General features: G+C 42.3%; 1 protein-coding gene across 8 annotated transcripts in view; it reads right to left on the bottom strand.

Moving 5' to 3' along the window:
- The window catches only part of RALGAPA2 (Ral GTPase activating protein catalytic subunit alpha 2), a 315,640-nt gene that overhangs the window by 242,732 nt on the left and 56,365 nt on the right, over nt 1-16,543 (bottom strand). For 7 of the 8 annotated variants that reach the window (XM_075596242.1, XM_075596238.1, XM_075596237.1 and 4 more), the window contains 6 exons: nt 15,569-15,612; nt 12,607-12,784; nt 11,829-11,944; nt 10,773-10,911; nt 8,355-8,554; nt 1,244-1,474 (listed from right to left, as the gene is read on the bottom strand). In XM_075596242.1, the coding sequence (XP_075452357.1) occupies nt 1,244-1,474; nt 8,355-8,554; nt 10,773-10,911; nt 11,829-11,944; nt 12,607-12,784; nt 15,569-15,612 (908 nt within the window). The remainder of the gene's footprint in view (nt 1-1,243; nt 1,475-8,354; nt 8,555-10,772; nt 10,912-11,828; nt 11,945-12,606; nt 12,785-15,568; nt 15,613-16,543) is intronic. The other variant, XM_075596245.1, reaches the window with a different exon arrangement.

Here is a 16,543-nt window from a genome sequence, read left to right as displayed (position 1 = left end):
TTAAAAAACAAAACAATAAAAAAAAACCCATGTAGGATATTGCTTGTCTGCAACTTTAAAGTTAATCAAACTAATTTCTAAGATTGTACTCATTATCCTGAGAAAGTTTGTCTTAAAATATATCCTGTTAGCTCAAGTACAAAAATCTATCAACTGCTATTACAGCAGCAATACTACAATCCCCCTTTTTATTTTCTTATTTGTATTTGTAAAGCATGTGACAATGTATAATTCTACACTTACCTAAGCTGGCAATCGTTTGGTGCTCCGGTTATAAATCTGTAACAATCCTGATTGTGTGCCTAACGAAATAGCTGCTTCAGTCAGTGTAACTCAGCAGCAACAATGTATTTTTTAAATCTACTTTTATAGTTTGCAGCTCAAACTGCTGGGAATATTGGCAACAAATTAACCCAAACAGGAAAGTGTTGCAGAAAGAAAGTGTTGCAGAAATATTGCACTACTGCAGAGGTGGGCTAAAACCTGCCATAGACATCAAAGGAAGCTTTAAAACTCATAAAAGAGTTGAATTTAAAAAAAATTGAGTATTATGTAATACTACAGAACGGATTTAAAAAAAAAACAAAACATAAGATTTCACATGTTTTGCTGCTTTAATTTCTCCCGTATTTCTGCACAGTTGTAACTATAGTGAAACCTTCATAATACCCAATGTCTACCAATAGATGGCAGTATAACATGTCAGAAAACACACCCTGCTGTGCCAATATAGGAAATCCATCCAAAATGTACTGTTACATACATTTATGTTAAATGTCTACAGAAGGTTTGGTTTAAATACTAAACTAAAGTGCAGTGTACTTATTAGAGGGAGCGAACAAAATTAGTGATGTTTCCCAAGATAAAGAACACAAACTATAATAAAATAATTTGTCTGCACATTCACACGTCTCGGACAGGTCCGCAACCCTGCTTTCCCCCATTAGCTTTCCCCCATTATCTCTTAGCATAGTGATTCCACTGCAGCCAGGCATTCTGGGAAACGACATACAAATGAGCAGTGTCCCCTTTTGCTTCTAATCCATTTTAGCATAAAATAAAGAACAGTTAGAAAGTGGGAAGCAAGTAGCCATGGTGAGTATTGCTTTAATGTGCAGAATATTGAATTTTCATGGAGTGGAGCTGATGCTTTTAGAGGAAGTACTACTCTTTAGCATGATGCCCGGCATTTTTACAACCTCAATGCTTACCGATTCTCATGGCAAAGCATCACGTTACACACCTGTCTGAATACTTCATTGATGAAATTGACATAGCCTCTTGTAGACAACAGTATTCTCTGGACCATGTCATATACTGTTTTCTGCTCCTCTTCTATGCTGCACAGACTGGCGTTGCTTAGCCGCCTGTCTGACAAAGTGCTGCTGTTGGAATGGTTCTTGTCTTGCTCTGGGGGCCCACTGGTCTCCAACTCAGTGGGTTTTTCTTGGGAAACATTAGCTACCGATGCGGCCTAGAGAGAAAAGGAAATAGGATGTTGTGTGCGCTTTCAGACACTGTATTTATGGCATTCAAGTATAATTCAGAATGAATCTACATGAAATAAAGAACAGTAGTAAGAACGCATGTAAATCCAGAGCAGATGTTTAAGAAGGTGTGAGCAATCTGAGAAAATATATATACAAAGTACACTTTGGTGTAGTCTACTTCAGGGGTGCTCAACTCCAGTCCTCAAGGCGCCCCCTCCAACAGGTCAGGTTTTCAGCTCACTCTTCGACTGAACCTCTGACTGAGCCAGCTGTGCTGAAACAGAGATCTCCTGAAAACCGGACCTGTTTGGGGGCTTGAGGACTGGAGCCGAGCACCCCTGGTCTACTTCGCTCAGAAAATCATTTTGTTAATGGCATACCAATGGAGTGGACTTCAACTAATGTAATAATCCTGACTAATATGAGAATGTGTCATCCGCTTGGTTCTAGCTACATCCTACACCGAGAGCCTATTCAAGGGGTGACCAACTCCAGTCCTCAAGGGCCCCCAACAGGCCAGATTTTCAGGCTATGCCTGCTTCTGCACAGGTGGCTCAATCAGGGGCTCAGTCTTCAATGGCACCACTTGTGCTGAAACAGGGACAGTCTGAAAACCTGACCTGTTAGGGGGAGTCTTGAAGACCGAAGAATGGAGTTGGCCTCTCCTGGGCTAGATTCACTTAATTGAAAGTTGACATTAACAACAAAAAAATGTTTTTTGACCTTTACAGCAGCAACCTCTCATGGGGAAGGCATGCTCTAATTAACAAGACAACATCACACACAAGGAAGGAATTATAGGAAAATTAAAGTTAAAATACTTGTCATATTTTGTGTAACAATAAATAAATAATAAAAAAAAAAGCTCCAGAGGGCTTTTTTGAAAGTCACTGCCATTGGTTCCCTTCAGTGCCGAGATTGCCCCTTTATGCAACACTCCAACAATGAAATAATCATATCACAAAGACATTATACTCTCTCTCCAGAAAGTCACAAGACATACTTTATAGTACAAGCAATAGTGGCTTCATCACGAAAACGAGCACCTAGTAAGAGCTTGTCTCAAACACCAGAGATATACTTTTTGCTAACTCAAAAACATATACCTGGGTCAATACAGGTGTTACATGGGTTCTAACCAGCTTGAGGAGCAGACAAGGTAAGGTGATCTTAGTACACTCCAAGGGAGGAAGGGGCAACAGCCAATTGGATCAAAGTAAAAAATTACAATAAGGTACAACAAGGCATTGGTTAAGACCTTGTATTTCTAATTTCAGAGGACAATTCTCTGGAAAGTCATACAAAAGTAAACTTCAGGTGGCCCAGAATGAGACAGCTAAAATAAAGTGCCATCTGCACCAGATGTTCAAACGTTCTTGAAAAGAATATGGAAGAATAAAAAGTAACAAAAAAGGATGTTCTGCAGCACGTACATTTGTTACAAATGCAAGGGGGGGGGGGGGGGGGCGCAGAAGAGCCATACGGGGATGTAACAAAGAATGAAAAATGTTTTTTTTTTAACTATAGGAATTTGAGGGTTACATAAGATATACGAGTACAGCTCAGAAAGCTATATTACACTTGATAATAAAAACTAGGAAGTGTTAGTGGCCTGAATCTGCACAAAATTATATATCCAAGTGTTCTATTAAAGAAAAAAAAAATAAGAGGTCTTAAATATTTTCACTTTTATCCTGCTCTAGTACAGAATTATTACACAAAAAAATAGAATGTCAATTTTAGTTATACACACTAAGCTTATATATAATTATAATGTGTATTAGGTATCTGTACCGCGTTAGCCGAGTTTAATAATCAAATACAGATGCCAATACCGTTCTGTGGCTAACAAAATGCTTTTATTTGGGCGAGCTTTCGAGATACAATTATCTCTTCTTCGTGCGATGTTACAATTGATTCAGCCAAAAAAAACTATCTTGAAACAAAGCATCTGTGGGTGAAGCCTATCCCTCCCCCCTGTGCAGTATGCGATTTATGACCGGAGGTGTTAAATGATCCCTGAATGCTTGTGATGTAAGAGAATGTATGCATGTACAGTATGTATTTATGCATGCGTGTGTAAATCTTAATTAATAAAGCGCCCACCGTGTGTACAGCGCTTTACAAAAGGTGTGTGTGGATGGGGAGTGTTTAGCAATGGTGTGGGTAGGTGTTGAAATGTAAGAGGGTGTTGCATTTCTGTCCATGTGTGTGGCTACTATGTAGTCCCTATACCGTAACGAAGCCACACATGCATATATAGTGACTGCTCATAAAGTGACAACCATAGGGAGTCAGCATATCAAGTCTAAAGCAGGCAACGTTATACCGGACAACCCAATGAAAGGCAAATCATACTTGTATAGCCATGGCTTGAGACTAGAGGCAGGGATAGTACTAACCCACGATGGTCAGATCATGGATAGCTTTAGCTTCCAGCTGTAACAATAGTTTATTTCTATTGCCACCCCGTGGGGGAGCACGGGCCTGTATGATGGGCACGCACCGCCGTTGCCAAGCTATGATTACACTTCCTAAAGTGTCGAGCCACTGGTTGGTGTTTCAAATCATCATCACCTTCCGCGCTGAGCAGTACTTTTCTAACCGCGCACCGATGAATGCTGATACGCTCTTTAAGCATTCTCATCGTCTTTCCTACATAGTAGAGCCTGCACGGGCATTTAATGAAATATACTACAAACTTGGATTCGCTGATCAGGTATTGTTTAACCCTTATTGGTTTGCCACTTTGAGGATGAGCAAACGTGTTGCCCGTCTGCATGAACTGGCAATTGGAGCAGCCATGGCACCTATAGACCCCTGGTTTCCTAGCCAGCCACGTGGTAGTGGGCATGTATTTATTGACAGGGTCGGAGTGTGCGAGTAGATCTCCCAAGTTCCTGCCCCTCCTGTAACAAAACAGGGGTGGAGCCACAAAGTCCTTGCCAATTTTTTGGTCATTGGCCAATACACTGGCGACACACTTTATTCGAGCTCGGCTAGTCCCACGAATTCGGGTATACCCGGGTGTATTGAGGTTTGTGACTGTTTTCTGCCCGAGTGCATTGAGGTATTTTCCAGGCAGGGATTGAAGCATTTTATTCCCGCTGGCTGCAATACTGCACAGTATATATATATATACTGCATTACAATTCATGAATTTATGCCATCTGGTAGACACGCGAAGCATTTCAGCCTATTAAATCCTAATCATTATCATTTAACAGATCAGCCGCCCGTCAGCCAGGCATGAACCCAGGCTGGGAAGGCAAACGCAACGGGGCTTGTCAGAGGTGAGGAGCGGCGCATTCCAGGTATCTGCCAGGTACATACTGGGTATTTGCTCGAATAAAGTGTGTCGGTGCAGTATATGCCAGTGTTTTTGTATTGACCTTTTAATGTGTCCAGAAGCAGTACTATAGGTGCTAACCACTTTACAGCGATCAGGGCAAGCAGCCTTCAAAGCCGGTGCCATTAACTCCTCCCTCTTTGGTGTCCTGGCTTTGGTTAGGGCATCATTAATTTCTTTAGGGTCATAACCTCTCTCTAAGAAGCGAGAAGCCATCTCCAGAAGTGCACCTTCCACCACTTTGGGGTCACTTTTAATGCGACGTACCCATAACTGTGAGTAAGGCAGCCCGCTTTTAGGGGTGGCGGATGATGGCTGGTGGCATGTAAGAGAGAGTTCTTGTCCGTGGGCTTCTGGAACAAATGTGTACGGAGTTTATTGATGTCCTTGTAAACAACGGTATCAAGAAAGGTAACTTCAAGCGTGCTGTAGCTTGCTGTAAATCGCATAGTACATGGAATGGTGTTTAGATGTCCAATGAATGTTAAACGTTCTGATTCCAGTCCCCCCCATACCAGGAACACATCGTCGATGTACCGTATCTAATGAATAATACGGTCCCCGAAAGGGGCATCTTTGAGCAGATCTGCTCATAGGAGTCCATGAATAGATTGGCATATGCCGGTGCCACATTAAATCCCATGGCGGTACCCATCAGCTGTAAGTAGAAGGTCCTTTCAAATTTGAAAAAGTTTTTATGTAGTATGACCTCTAGCAACAATAGCAGGAATTCCGGCGATGGCCCCTTGTGCCCAGCAAAATTGTTGAAATGTTCGCAAACTGCTTCAATGCCTCCCAGGTGTGGGATATTCGTATAAAGGCTGCCCACGTCCATAGTTACCAAAATGGTATCTGTAGTGACTGTTGTCTTTGACATATGAGGCCATCAGCATCACCATTGGTTGTAAACAAAAGTCCAGGAACTGGGATAGTGGGTGACACAACGACTCTGGCGCCGAGATGGTCGGTCTCCCTGGTGGTTTGGTGGGGGATTTGTGTGTCTTGGGAAAGTATAGATGACCGGTATAATGGGATGCGTCTGCGTCAGGAACTTGGCCGTGTCCTCTGAGATCCAGGCATTGTTGACTCCTAGCAAGATAATGGAGTCAATCTCTTTCTTGAATGTAGCCATTGGGTCAGCCATCAGACGCTTGTAATTGGTGCCGACACTGAGTTGATTGTTAATTTCTTCTTTGTAGTCAGAGTAGGACATAACCACAATTCCGCTGCCCTTGTCTGCAGCGCGTATGGCAATATCCTTATTGCCCTGTAGAGACTTCAGTGCCTCTTGATCAGTCAGGTTACTGAAGCTGGTCTTGTATCCACTTATTCGGTGCCTGGTATCCGTTTCCACGAGTCCCATAAATGTAGAGATGTTGTGGTTTATGATCAGGGGATCAAATTAACTCTTTGACCTGAAGCAGTCTCTGGTGGTACTGTTGAGTGTCTCAGCCGTTGGTCCGCTATAAAAATCCTTAAGGCGCAATTTCCTGTTGAGCTTAAAGAGATCAACCTCCCAGTTAAAAGGATCCTGTCTGTGCGTAGGAACAAACGATAATCCTTTCTGCAGGACGCTGATTTCTGTTGGTGCGAGTGTGTAGCCATAAATGTTGTAAATTACCATCTCCTCTATCTTCCTCTTTCCCCTCTCTCCTTTTTGGAGTCTCTTGGAAGGTATCTGCGGTTTCCATCCACCTCTGATTTTTCGCCTACATCGGAGTCGGGTAGTTTTTTTTTTGATGCCCTGTAGTGCCCACGCCTAAATAAAGAATCTGCGGACGTACCCTCCTGTACATCAGACAAATCCGTATCACTCGTGTTATACGCTGTGCCCGTCAGTGCTGCCTTTCTGGTTCATGTATAGTATCGTCTGCCCAGGAGAAACCTTGTGCGCCTTCACCAATGCCCAATAGCCACTGGTATACACGTCGATCTTTATAATCCGTCATGACCTGTTTGAGTTTGTCTCTCTCATACTTAACCAGTCTCTCACGGTATGCATCTATGGTCGTCTGCAGCTTATCAGTCCAAGTCCAGTCAGTGTTGGTATCGGCACTGAGGACCTCTCCATGTTTTGAGTAGATGGAATCAATATCCTTTTTTATTCTCCCCAGTTCCTTACTGGACTGTTTGATAACCAGTATGGTGAGATCAAGGAAGCATTTATTAAGTATCCCAATCCATTTTTTGCAAAACTCAGGATCGTTTCTCCCTATGGTGGGCTGGTTTTTGATCCTGACCCCTCTTCGTAGCAACCTCTTACGGTGGTAATGCGAGAGTGTTACACCGTGCAGGTAATAATCCCTCTTCCCTCTTTTTCAGCTTTATCAGATCATTATATATGTCCGATGGCTTATCTGGCCCCAGCACCTCATCTAGTTTCTCTTTGTATCTGATGGATGCTATTTCAGCCTCACCGTATGTAAGCGTATCACAAATGGAGGAGAAGATCCCTGCTACATCAGCAAATTCTTCCATGATACAATGTAAAAAAAAAATCCCCAAAGTAAACTATAGTGTATTGTTTGTAAAAATTGCAATATGTCTTAATAGTCCACTCTATAAATCAATAGAGGCGCAAGAGTAAATGTCCTGGGTGCCCAACTCGTATAGAAATAATAGTCAGAGCAGTTGGCACTCCTGTAGGTGCTGGTAAGCTGTTGGTGCATGTCCCATATAGATAAATGTATTCATACGTTACCGTTCCGAGGTCTGGTAATCAAGAGACCTCACTAAGGGGCCTATGCAGAGAGCAGCGCTAATGGAAATTTCGGCATTTTTTAGGGAAATATGGCAATAATAAGTTAGGAAATGGCGAGTTGAGTAAAAAGCGCCAGTTTTTTTTTTTGTTAGTAAAACTCGCCGCGCGGGTGGCGAGAACCAAAATGTCAGCAATTTTGAAAAGGGCCGTATTCAGAAAGGCACGATCGCCATCTAGCGGCTGTTCGCACCATTAAAATGGCGAGATATTCTACAATTAGCTCTTGGCAGGAAGCTGGAGCTCACCGGCGAGAGGAACAAGAAAAAAAAAAAACGCGCTTTTTTTCAAATACGTTTCAACAGCGCGCATCTCGCCGTTTGAAACTCTCCATAATCATGCATGATTTTAAATGCAGTTTTCGGACCTTTCTGCATATGGAGATAAAATCACGCCATTACAGGTACAATTTATTACCATCTCCAATTATTTCCAGCGCTGCTCTCTGCATAGGCCCCTAAGTATGAAATGTTTCAACTCAAGTGTATTGGTGATAACAGAGACACACAAAAAAAAACCCAATGTTTCGGTCCTCCAAAACAGGACCTTCCTCAGGGGGATGCAAGGGGAGAACGACAGAAACACCACATATAAATACATCAAACAATGCCAGCCAATTATCCAATCAGCACAAACCAATAAGTGTCATAAAAACCGCGAATCTAACGTCATGCGTATATAAATAAATCTTGGTGTGTTGAACTAAAATTGACATTCTATTATATTATTAAAGCTCAAAATAAATATTAGCACATACCTGAATGATCTTCGGCAAAACCTCTCCTCCATTCTTAGTGCCAGGAGCAGATGCTACATATTTCTTTTCCAGAAAGAACGTGACAAGCCACTTAATAAAAACAACTCTAGCTGCCATGTGTGGAATTTTTGTGCTATAAAGATTGTCATTGTTACGGGCAAGATTAACATACACTGGCTTTGGTCTGACATCAGGAATATCTGAAAAGGAGAAAAGAGAAAAAGAGAATTTTATACACTGTTCCATTATTATTTGCACATATAATGTTCATAAAAATCATCCATTTACAGTAACCATGATTACTGTGAATGCTCTATATAATTACCAACAAACAATTAAACTTATTGTGCATGGCTCACATGTGAAAGGGACACTAAGAGGCCCATTGGAAACCACCCATTGGCTTGAATTAAAGTTTTCGGCCCATCACATTTCATATATTGAATTAGCCCCTAAATGGCTCCCGATTAGCCAGATAAGATACATCCTGTCCAAGTTTTGACATTGTGTTGGTTGATATACAGGCAGTCCTCAGTTATCCAACGGAATGCGTTCTGGAAGTAGCGTTGGATAGTGAAACCATTGTCAAGCGAGTCCCATGTTAATCAGTGGCGGTGAGCGTTGGATAACGCATTCCATCGTCGAAAAACGGCCCATAGGGTTGCATTGTAAAGTGTTGGATATGTAATTCGTGGTAAAGTGAAACATTGGATAGCGAGGACTACCTGTACAGTAAAAATCTAAACAGTTTGAAGCTGACCATAACACCCTTCATATTTACAGTAAAGACGAAGCTGGTGCATTAAATCTCCCAATTATAGTGTATGTTTGAATTGTTTGGGTGCTTGGCTGCTCTATTCTCCAGTACATAACTCCTGCGTTCTGCATGGAGATACGGTGCAGATTGCCATAGGCCAGCTCCTAGCAAGCCAGGGGATAAGACCACCAATGCACAGCCTATGGCACCATATCCAATGAGCCGCACAAAGAGAATTCATTGCTGTGGTTCATAAGAGGAGAAGTCGGACATCTGTATCCAGTCTGATATCTGTTTATTTATTTTTAAAAGCAACTTTATTTCCCATTTTCAGAAGCAATTAAAAAAAAAACTGTGTATTGGCAACTGATGTACTTTTCACAACCACTGATACTGCTTAACAAATCGCCCTCGGATCAATGCAATTTTGTAATACTGTAGTAGCAGGATGCGCTTTCCTCACGTGTTTTTGTCGTGTTCTTTTCACATGCGAGCCATGCAAAATGAGCTCATTGTGAATGTTGTATATAGCATTATCAACAAACAATTACCATGGTTGAATGGCTGACTTATGAAAATGGCATGCAAATCACAGGATGATTTTGCACATCTCTAGTCAGGAACACAGAGTTTAAACAAAACAAAATAACAAGTGCATTGAGGAACCACACAATATCAAATATTTAATATGCAGGGGAAAACTCCCCAACGTATTCACTTCTAAATAAATGAGTGATAACACAAATTACACACAGTGGTAGTTATGATCAAGTAAACAGATATCATCACCGATATGTTATGTTCTATGTACCGTATATTAAGAAAAAGAATAGTATCCAGGAGCCAGCGATTATTTTCATGTTTTACTGTATGTGAAAAACCTAATTTGGGACCCAACTACTTCTCCATAAGAGAGCCAACACAGTACAATAAGTGCAACAAATAAATCAGAAAAAAGGAAAGGAAATCTCTGCCCCGGAGAGCTCACAATCTAAGTGGTATGATGGGTAAGTGCAAGTAGGGGAATAAGTGCAGCAGATGGCAGCCATTGGTAAGAGCGACTGTAGGTGTGGGACAGTAGCTATAAACACGTATGCTCATGATTGGCTTGGATTGGGGATTATGGTTCAAAATCTATAACTAGTAAAGAAACAAACTGTTAATGTCGGAAAAATCCTGCTACTTGGATTCCACCTTCCTTAAACCGCAGGTTTTCCCTGAGCTGCATCAGTCCATTCTTACCTGTTCACCCGTGATGTCCCAGCACTTGTTGAAAAATACAGAATGAACACCGGCAACAGCAATGAATAAGGGTCAGCAATGAATAAGGGTCACGCTGACAAGATGCGCACAGTGTGTGACGAACCATGGCGAAGGCCCATTCCAGGTAAGCTTCAACCCCCACTGCGGCCAGAGAGCCTGCAAAGCATTTCAACACCATGCACCCGGGGCTCTCTGGCAGTCAAGTCAAATGAATAAAAATTACTTTTGGGAGGGCTGGATCAACTGCAGTGTAGCTTTTAATTCAATACTCAAAAAACAAGCATTGTGTATAAGGTTGTTGGGATTTCATTTGTGAAATGTATAGATCTGTCGTTAGTTTTTTTTATTTTGTACCCAGAAATATCGTATTATACTGTAGACACAAAAAAGTTACTCACCAAGTACAGGCTTGTACAGGTTGGTCAGCTTAGTAAATGATGGAAATAAGTGATGAAGATAATATTTTCTAAATAAGTTAAAGAGAAAGGTGAAGCCCGTGTCCTCGTTCTCCTTATTTCTCCATGATAAACTTGCAGCCTGAAATACAAAAATGCAACATTGCATCAGTCTTTGGGGTCACATATAGAATGACCACAGTCCAGAGTATGCAAATATGTTACAGGGACATTGTGGGCCTTTGTTTTAGTAAACGTTTGGAGAACCATGATCCCCAAATTTGTTTTGCTTGGCTACATCCCCAAACAAAAATAAGAAGCCACATCATTAGCAGGTTAAAAAGAACCAGGGTGTCTAAATAAATGTTTTGTCTTGTCCTTAGATCTCTTCATAGTCCAAGGGTACATTTTAGGACCCATCACGGATGCAGTTTTAAGGCGTCCCTACACACCATAAGACATGAGAATGGAAAGAGTTTCCATTATGACCCAAATGGACATGTCCATTGTCTGCAGTACAGTATTATAATACATTTCTGCCTTTTTTAATATTATTTCAATATGGGACATTTACCCCATCCAGACACTGACATGGACCTCACACAGCATTGTATCAAATGATAAATTCAGTGATTGAAGATAAATGAAACCACTGTACATTGCATCCAATGCCGGATCCATACAAGCCCATTGTAAGAGACCCCACAGAGTTACTTATCAATATATATATTTTCACTACCCAACCTTCACATATCGTAAAAGTAATATGTAAGTTTCCGACATTAGCAGCAGAAAATAGCTACGTAACTTTAAAAATCCAAGCTACAAGTGTATTTAGGTGCAGTAATTATAAGATTAAAAAGAAAATCTCCAACATAAATCAAAACGTTATTAAATGATTGAGTTCGCTTCTTACACATACTGCACAAAAACACAGCCGGCCGCGGAGAGCTATAAAATAGCCTTGTTAAAACATATAACACTAGCTTCCATTTTAGTTATGATTTAGTTATTAAGCATTTCATTGTTCATTTTGTATGTGTTTAACAATTCTCTCACCTGGAGTACCATATATTTTAATAATATCTGCAGGAAAAAGCAGCTCTGATCCTCAGAAATCTTTTCCCCAGATACAGCCGGCAAAAGTGGCATTATCTCCTCAGGATAAACCTTACCTGAAACAACAAGGAATTACACAGTTACATGGTTTAAAAAAAAACAACAACAAAAACAAGAAGGTGCTTCCTTGCTTGTTAATATTTAACCACCTGTTGAAAGGTATGGTTAATAAATGTGTATTAAAGAGGCAATCCAAGCGGCACGATGCTTGAATTTATACAGCCTTTGATTACCTTTATTGAAAACTAATGACCTTAGATGCCGATTGATTCGTTCTCACGTAATCGAACAGCAAAGATCCTGCTTCCCAGGGTTCACTAAATGGCCGCCTTTCAGTTTCCAACAATTCTTCAATCCTTGTAATTCGGCAGCTACAATGTATCCTTATATTACTAAGGTAACATGATCTATTATTACAGTTTGCAGCTCAAACTGCTGGGAATATTGACAACAAATGATCACAAACAGGAAAGTGTTGCAAAGATCTTGCACTGCTGGGGAGGTGGGCTAAAACCTGCTAAAGAAATCAAAGGATGCTTTAAAACGCATTAAAAATTGCATTAAGCGTTGGAAAAAACAAACAAAAAAACCCCACAGTATTATCTAATGTTACACAACTGACTTATTTTACAAAAAAACACACAGTGTAGGATAGTGCTTGGATTGCCTTTTTAAAAGATAACACGTCTCCTAACCTGAACCATCACATGTTACTAACCGTCAGGCAAATTGTACGTGGGATTAATGAGTGTATCCAGTGTGCAAGGACCCCGTGAGGACATCACAGCAGGAAAGCCCGGCACAAGACAGGCAAACATGATCGCCTGCTCCTCGCCGCAGTTCGTCTGCAATGCCTGAAGCCACAGCAGAAATAGACGCATTCCCTCGCATCGTATCTAGCGGATGGGAGACAATCAGATTCTGGTTTGGAAACATATCACCTGAGCAGTTAATCCCTGCCCATACAACTACTAAAATAAATGCTTATTATTATTATTTTTCATATTTAAAAAAAAAAAAAAAAAGGGGGGGGGGGGGGCTATGAATGGCAAAAAATAATCATCTCAGTTACTAAAGGATGCGGGTGCGTAGGATGGAATTAGAGTGCAGTAGCTGAGCTCGCACCGTGCTAACTGCTATTCAGGTCAATGGCAGCCAGCGAACAATTGCACACTCGACGCATAAAAAGGGGTAGAATAATGAAATGGCAAAACTTCAAGGTCAGGGCCGAGCACACCTGTGGCCCACATTGATTTAATGTGGCCTGCTACATAATCAATGAGTCAACGTAGCCAAGAGAGGAAGAAATGAACAGCTTTCAGAGCTGCAGCACTCGTCATACGGCGAGTCCAACAGCTCGGGGAGAGGCGGCAGCAGCCAGATACGGACTCCTGCCCCCTGCATGCGTGTGAACGCAGCTCAGGGGAGAGACTGAGGGAGGAGTGCGTCAGTGCGAGTGTAGAGCAGGAGTGGGGGGCTTTAGTGCGTGCGCGCAAGCGTAAAGGAGGCAGGTAGAATATGTGTGAGGGGAAATGGAGACCAGCCGATTGAGCAAGTGTGTGTGCGCGCATGGGGGGGGGGGGCTGCCAACTGAGGGAGTGTGCGCATGGGGGGCCCGGCGTGCATGGGACCTCTCTCAAGATAGATACATCGTTTTATAGCTAATACCAGAGACTGCACCTTTTACCCCAGAAGAACGATTATGCGTTGGGAGTACAATACAGTGTAAGACAAAGAGTGACTGTTGGCACACACAAAAATAAAACTAAACTGCCACAATTTTGTGCAAGGACAGGGAGGAGTGCAAATAGAGGATAGAGACTGACATTTTCTTGAGCTGACATCACTGCTGTGAAGGGAAGGGCAGGGAAATATACAAGGTGAGGGGTGACAGAAAGCTAGGAAGAGGCTGGAATCTCAGTCACGTTAAAGTACAACAGCACAGTACAGGAGTTAAAACTGCACTCATTCATGCAACCTCGCCTTTAGCCAATTTGAACATGTGTATACAGATGCAGCACTATGGGGGGTCGCGTTGCCACCCCTAAATCCACAGTGGCACTGCATTTTTTCCATCTGTGCTCGCGGTCTCAGTAAGGAGAATGAATGGCTCATGGGGATTAACACAGCAGGGGTCCCTGCTTCTGAAGTACTCGCGCTGTGCGAATCCTACCGGGCTGCGCCTGTCTGTAAGAGACGCGCAGAAAGAATGAGACTGAATCAGTCACTCTCCCTGTGCGCTGTCAGGCAATCGCACGGCTTTTATTTTATTTTAATAACACAGTATTGAATCAGGGGGTCTCAGCTGAACCGTATTAATTTCAGGTCGGGGACACCCTTCATCCCGAGTTACAGGCCCTGTTATGGGGTACCGGTATCTCCGCCATGTTTAAATTCTTCCGCGTCACGGCCCACGTGACCTTTAAACAAAGCAGGGGGAGACCAGCACCCATACCGGGGTCTGCAACTCGGGAAGCAGGGGGTCCCCTGCTTAATGCGATTCAGCTCTGGAGACCCCCTGCTTCAATACGGTGTTAAAAGAAATTAAAAACCGTGCAATCGCCTATTAGAGGTGCGCATGTAGAGTGACTGATTCAGTCTCAATCTTAGGCTGAGTTTATAGTGACGGCGATGCCGCGTCAAAACAAATGCATTGTCGCCGGCGCTTATAGTGGACGCGACGGCACTACCACAAATCTGGTAGTCAGCAGAATTAGATTTTTGGAGAGACGGACTCCACATCTGACCGGCTATAAGCCAATCAGAGAGCTTCCCTGTCCCTCTGCCCTCCCCCTTGCTGACATCACTTTCGCAATGGCGATGGGTGACGTCATCTGTTGTGTCGCCGTCACCGGCTGTATAAGTGCAGCCTAAGTGCGCGTCTCTTACAGACAGGTGCAGCATGATAGGATTCACACAGTGTGTCACATTCAGACACAGGGAGCCCCGCTGTGTTAATCCCGATGAGCCATTACCGACTGCTGGGCAGTGTGCCGCGGACTGTCAAGCATTGCACATGCTCGCAGGCAAGAAACCGACCGTAGTGCTACATCGGTATACACATTAACTGTTAGAACGGACCACCACTCCAGCTCTAACCAGCACAATAGGTAGAATACAAAATCAACCCTTTATTCCTTTTTCAAATGCATGAGATCCACCATCTATAACAGATTAGCTCTAGATTAGCAGAGCACTTGTGCATTAAAGAAGCAATCCAAGTCACTTTTTTGCTCTCCATTTTTTTTTTATACGGGGTTAAAGCAGGTGGTCTCCGGAGCTGAACTCCGTTCATTTCAGCTCAGGGGATACCCTGCTTCCAGAGATACTTACCTCTGAAGGGGGTGCTGGTATCTCCTGCAGTTTTCTGCAGTTTAAACTGCCCCGTCACATGGGCCAATAGGAAGCTGCACCGGATGACATCGTGGCTTCCTATTGGCCCGCAGAGCCTGGGAGCTTTGAAAAGTAGCCATATAGTGAACCCTAGAGTGGCTACCGGCACCACCTCTGGAGGAAAGTACCTTCGGAAGCATGGAGTCCCCGGAGCTGAAATTAATGGGGTTCATCTCCGGAGATCCCCTGCTCCAATCCTGTACTAAAAAAAAAATGAAGAAAAAAACCAGCTTGGATTGCCTCTTTAAACATTCACAAATATAAACAGTAAACAAACTTCCAAATACCTTGATTGAGTTTCCAGTGTGTAAAAGCTTCTTTAAAACTGATCCTAAAACAGAAAGGTATATTAAGAGACCTCACCGTTACATACTGTAGCAGTTAGGAAAAAAAATGATCACCAATACATACAATACATTATGAGGACACATGAGCCACAAGATGAAAACCTAAAGCATTCTTGTTTTGTTCAACAAAAATCGGGGCAGCAGGACCTTCCGGCATGGGTAATGCTCTCAAATAGGGATACATTCAAATGATTAACCACATGTGCAATAAATAAATACACACACATATATACACACACATATATAATACATATTTATATACACATACTACCAGTGTGAAAAAACGAAACATTCTTAGAAAAACAACTTAAAACAATGATGCATGCCAGTATAACACAAGGAGAAGCCTTCATTGATGGGGGTGAGTCAATCTTTACATTGACAAACATTTTCTGCTACATGAAATACTAAACTTCACACTGTTTGTAAGCATTTTATGCTGTGCTGATGAAACCAAGTTTGTCTTCTTAGACATGACACGTAAAGTACTCTTCAGTAACCTCAACTTCAGTTTTGCCAACCTACTTCTGTTTTCTGGTTCTCAGCCACCAGATTGGAAGCCAGCAATACTCTGCAGAAGACACTACGGTAGGTTTTGTAGTAGAAACGGTGTGAAAACTCGTGTGGGAGAACCTTATTTGCATGTCCAAGCAGAAAGGCATCGTCTCTGGGACAGCTTTGTGTAGCAATACGGAAAACCCAGCAGGAATGAGTATCCTAATCTCATTAATAACTTTCAGGATCTGAAATGTATGGAGTACGCTGCCAAGAACGCATGTTTTGTTCTAAAATGATCATTAAAAAGGTGAACAGGAAGGAGGAAGTTTTCATAAAGCTTGTGCAGATGTCAGTTCCCCCCTCCCCAACACTACCACAGTGACCATTTCCCTTGACCTTACATTTCCACCCATTATT

This window comes from Ascaphus truei, chromosome 4, assembly GCF_040206685.1.
Source record: "Ascaphus truei isolate aAscTru1 chromosome 4, aAscTru1.hap1, whole genome shotgun sequence".
NCBI classification, from domain to species: domain Eukaryota; kingdom Metazoa; phylum Chordata; class Amphibia; order Anura; family Ascaphidae; genus Ascaphus; species Ascaphus truei.
This window is presented reverse-complemented; position numbering and strand designations above follow the sequence as displayed.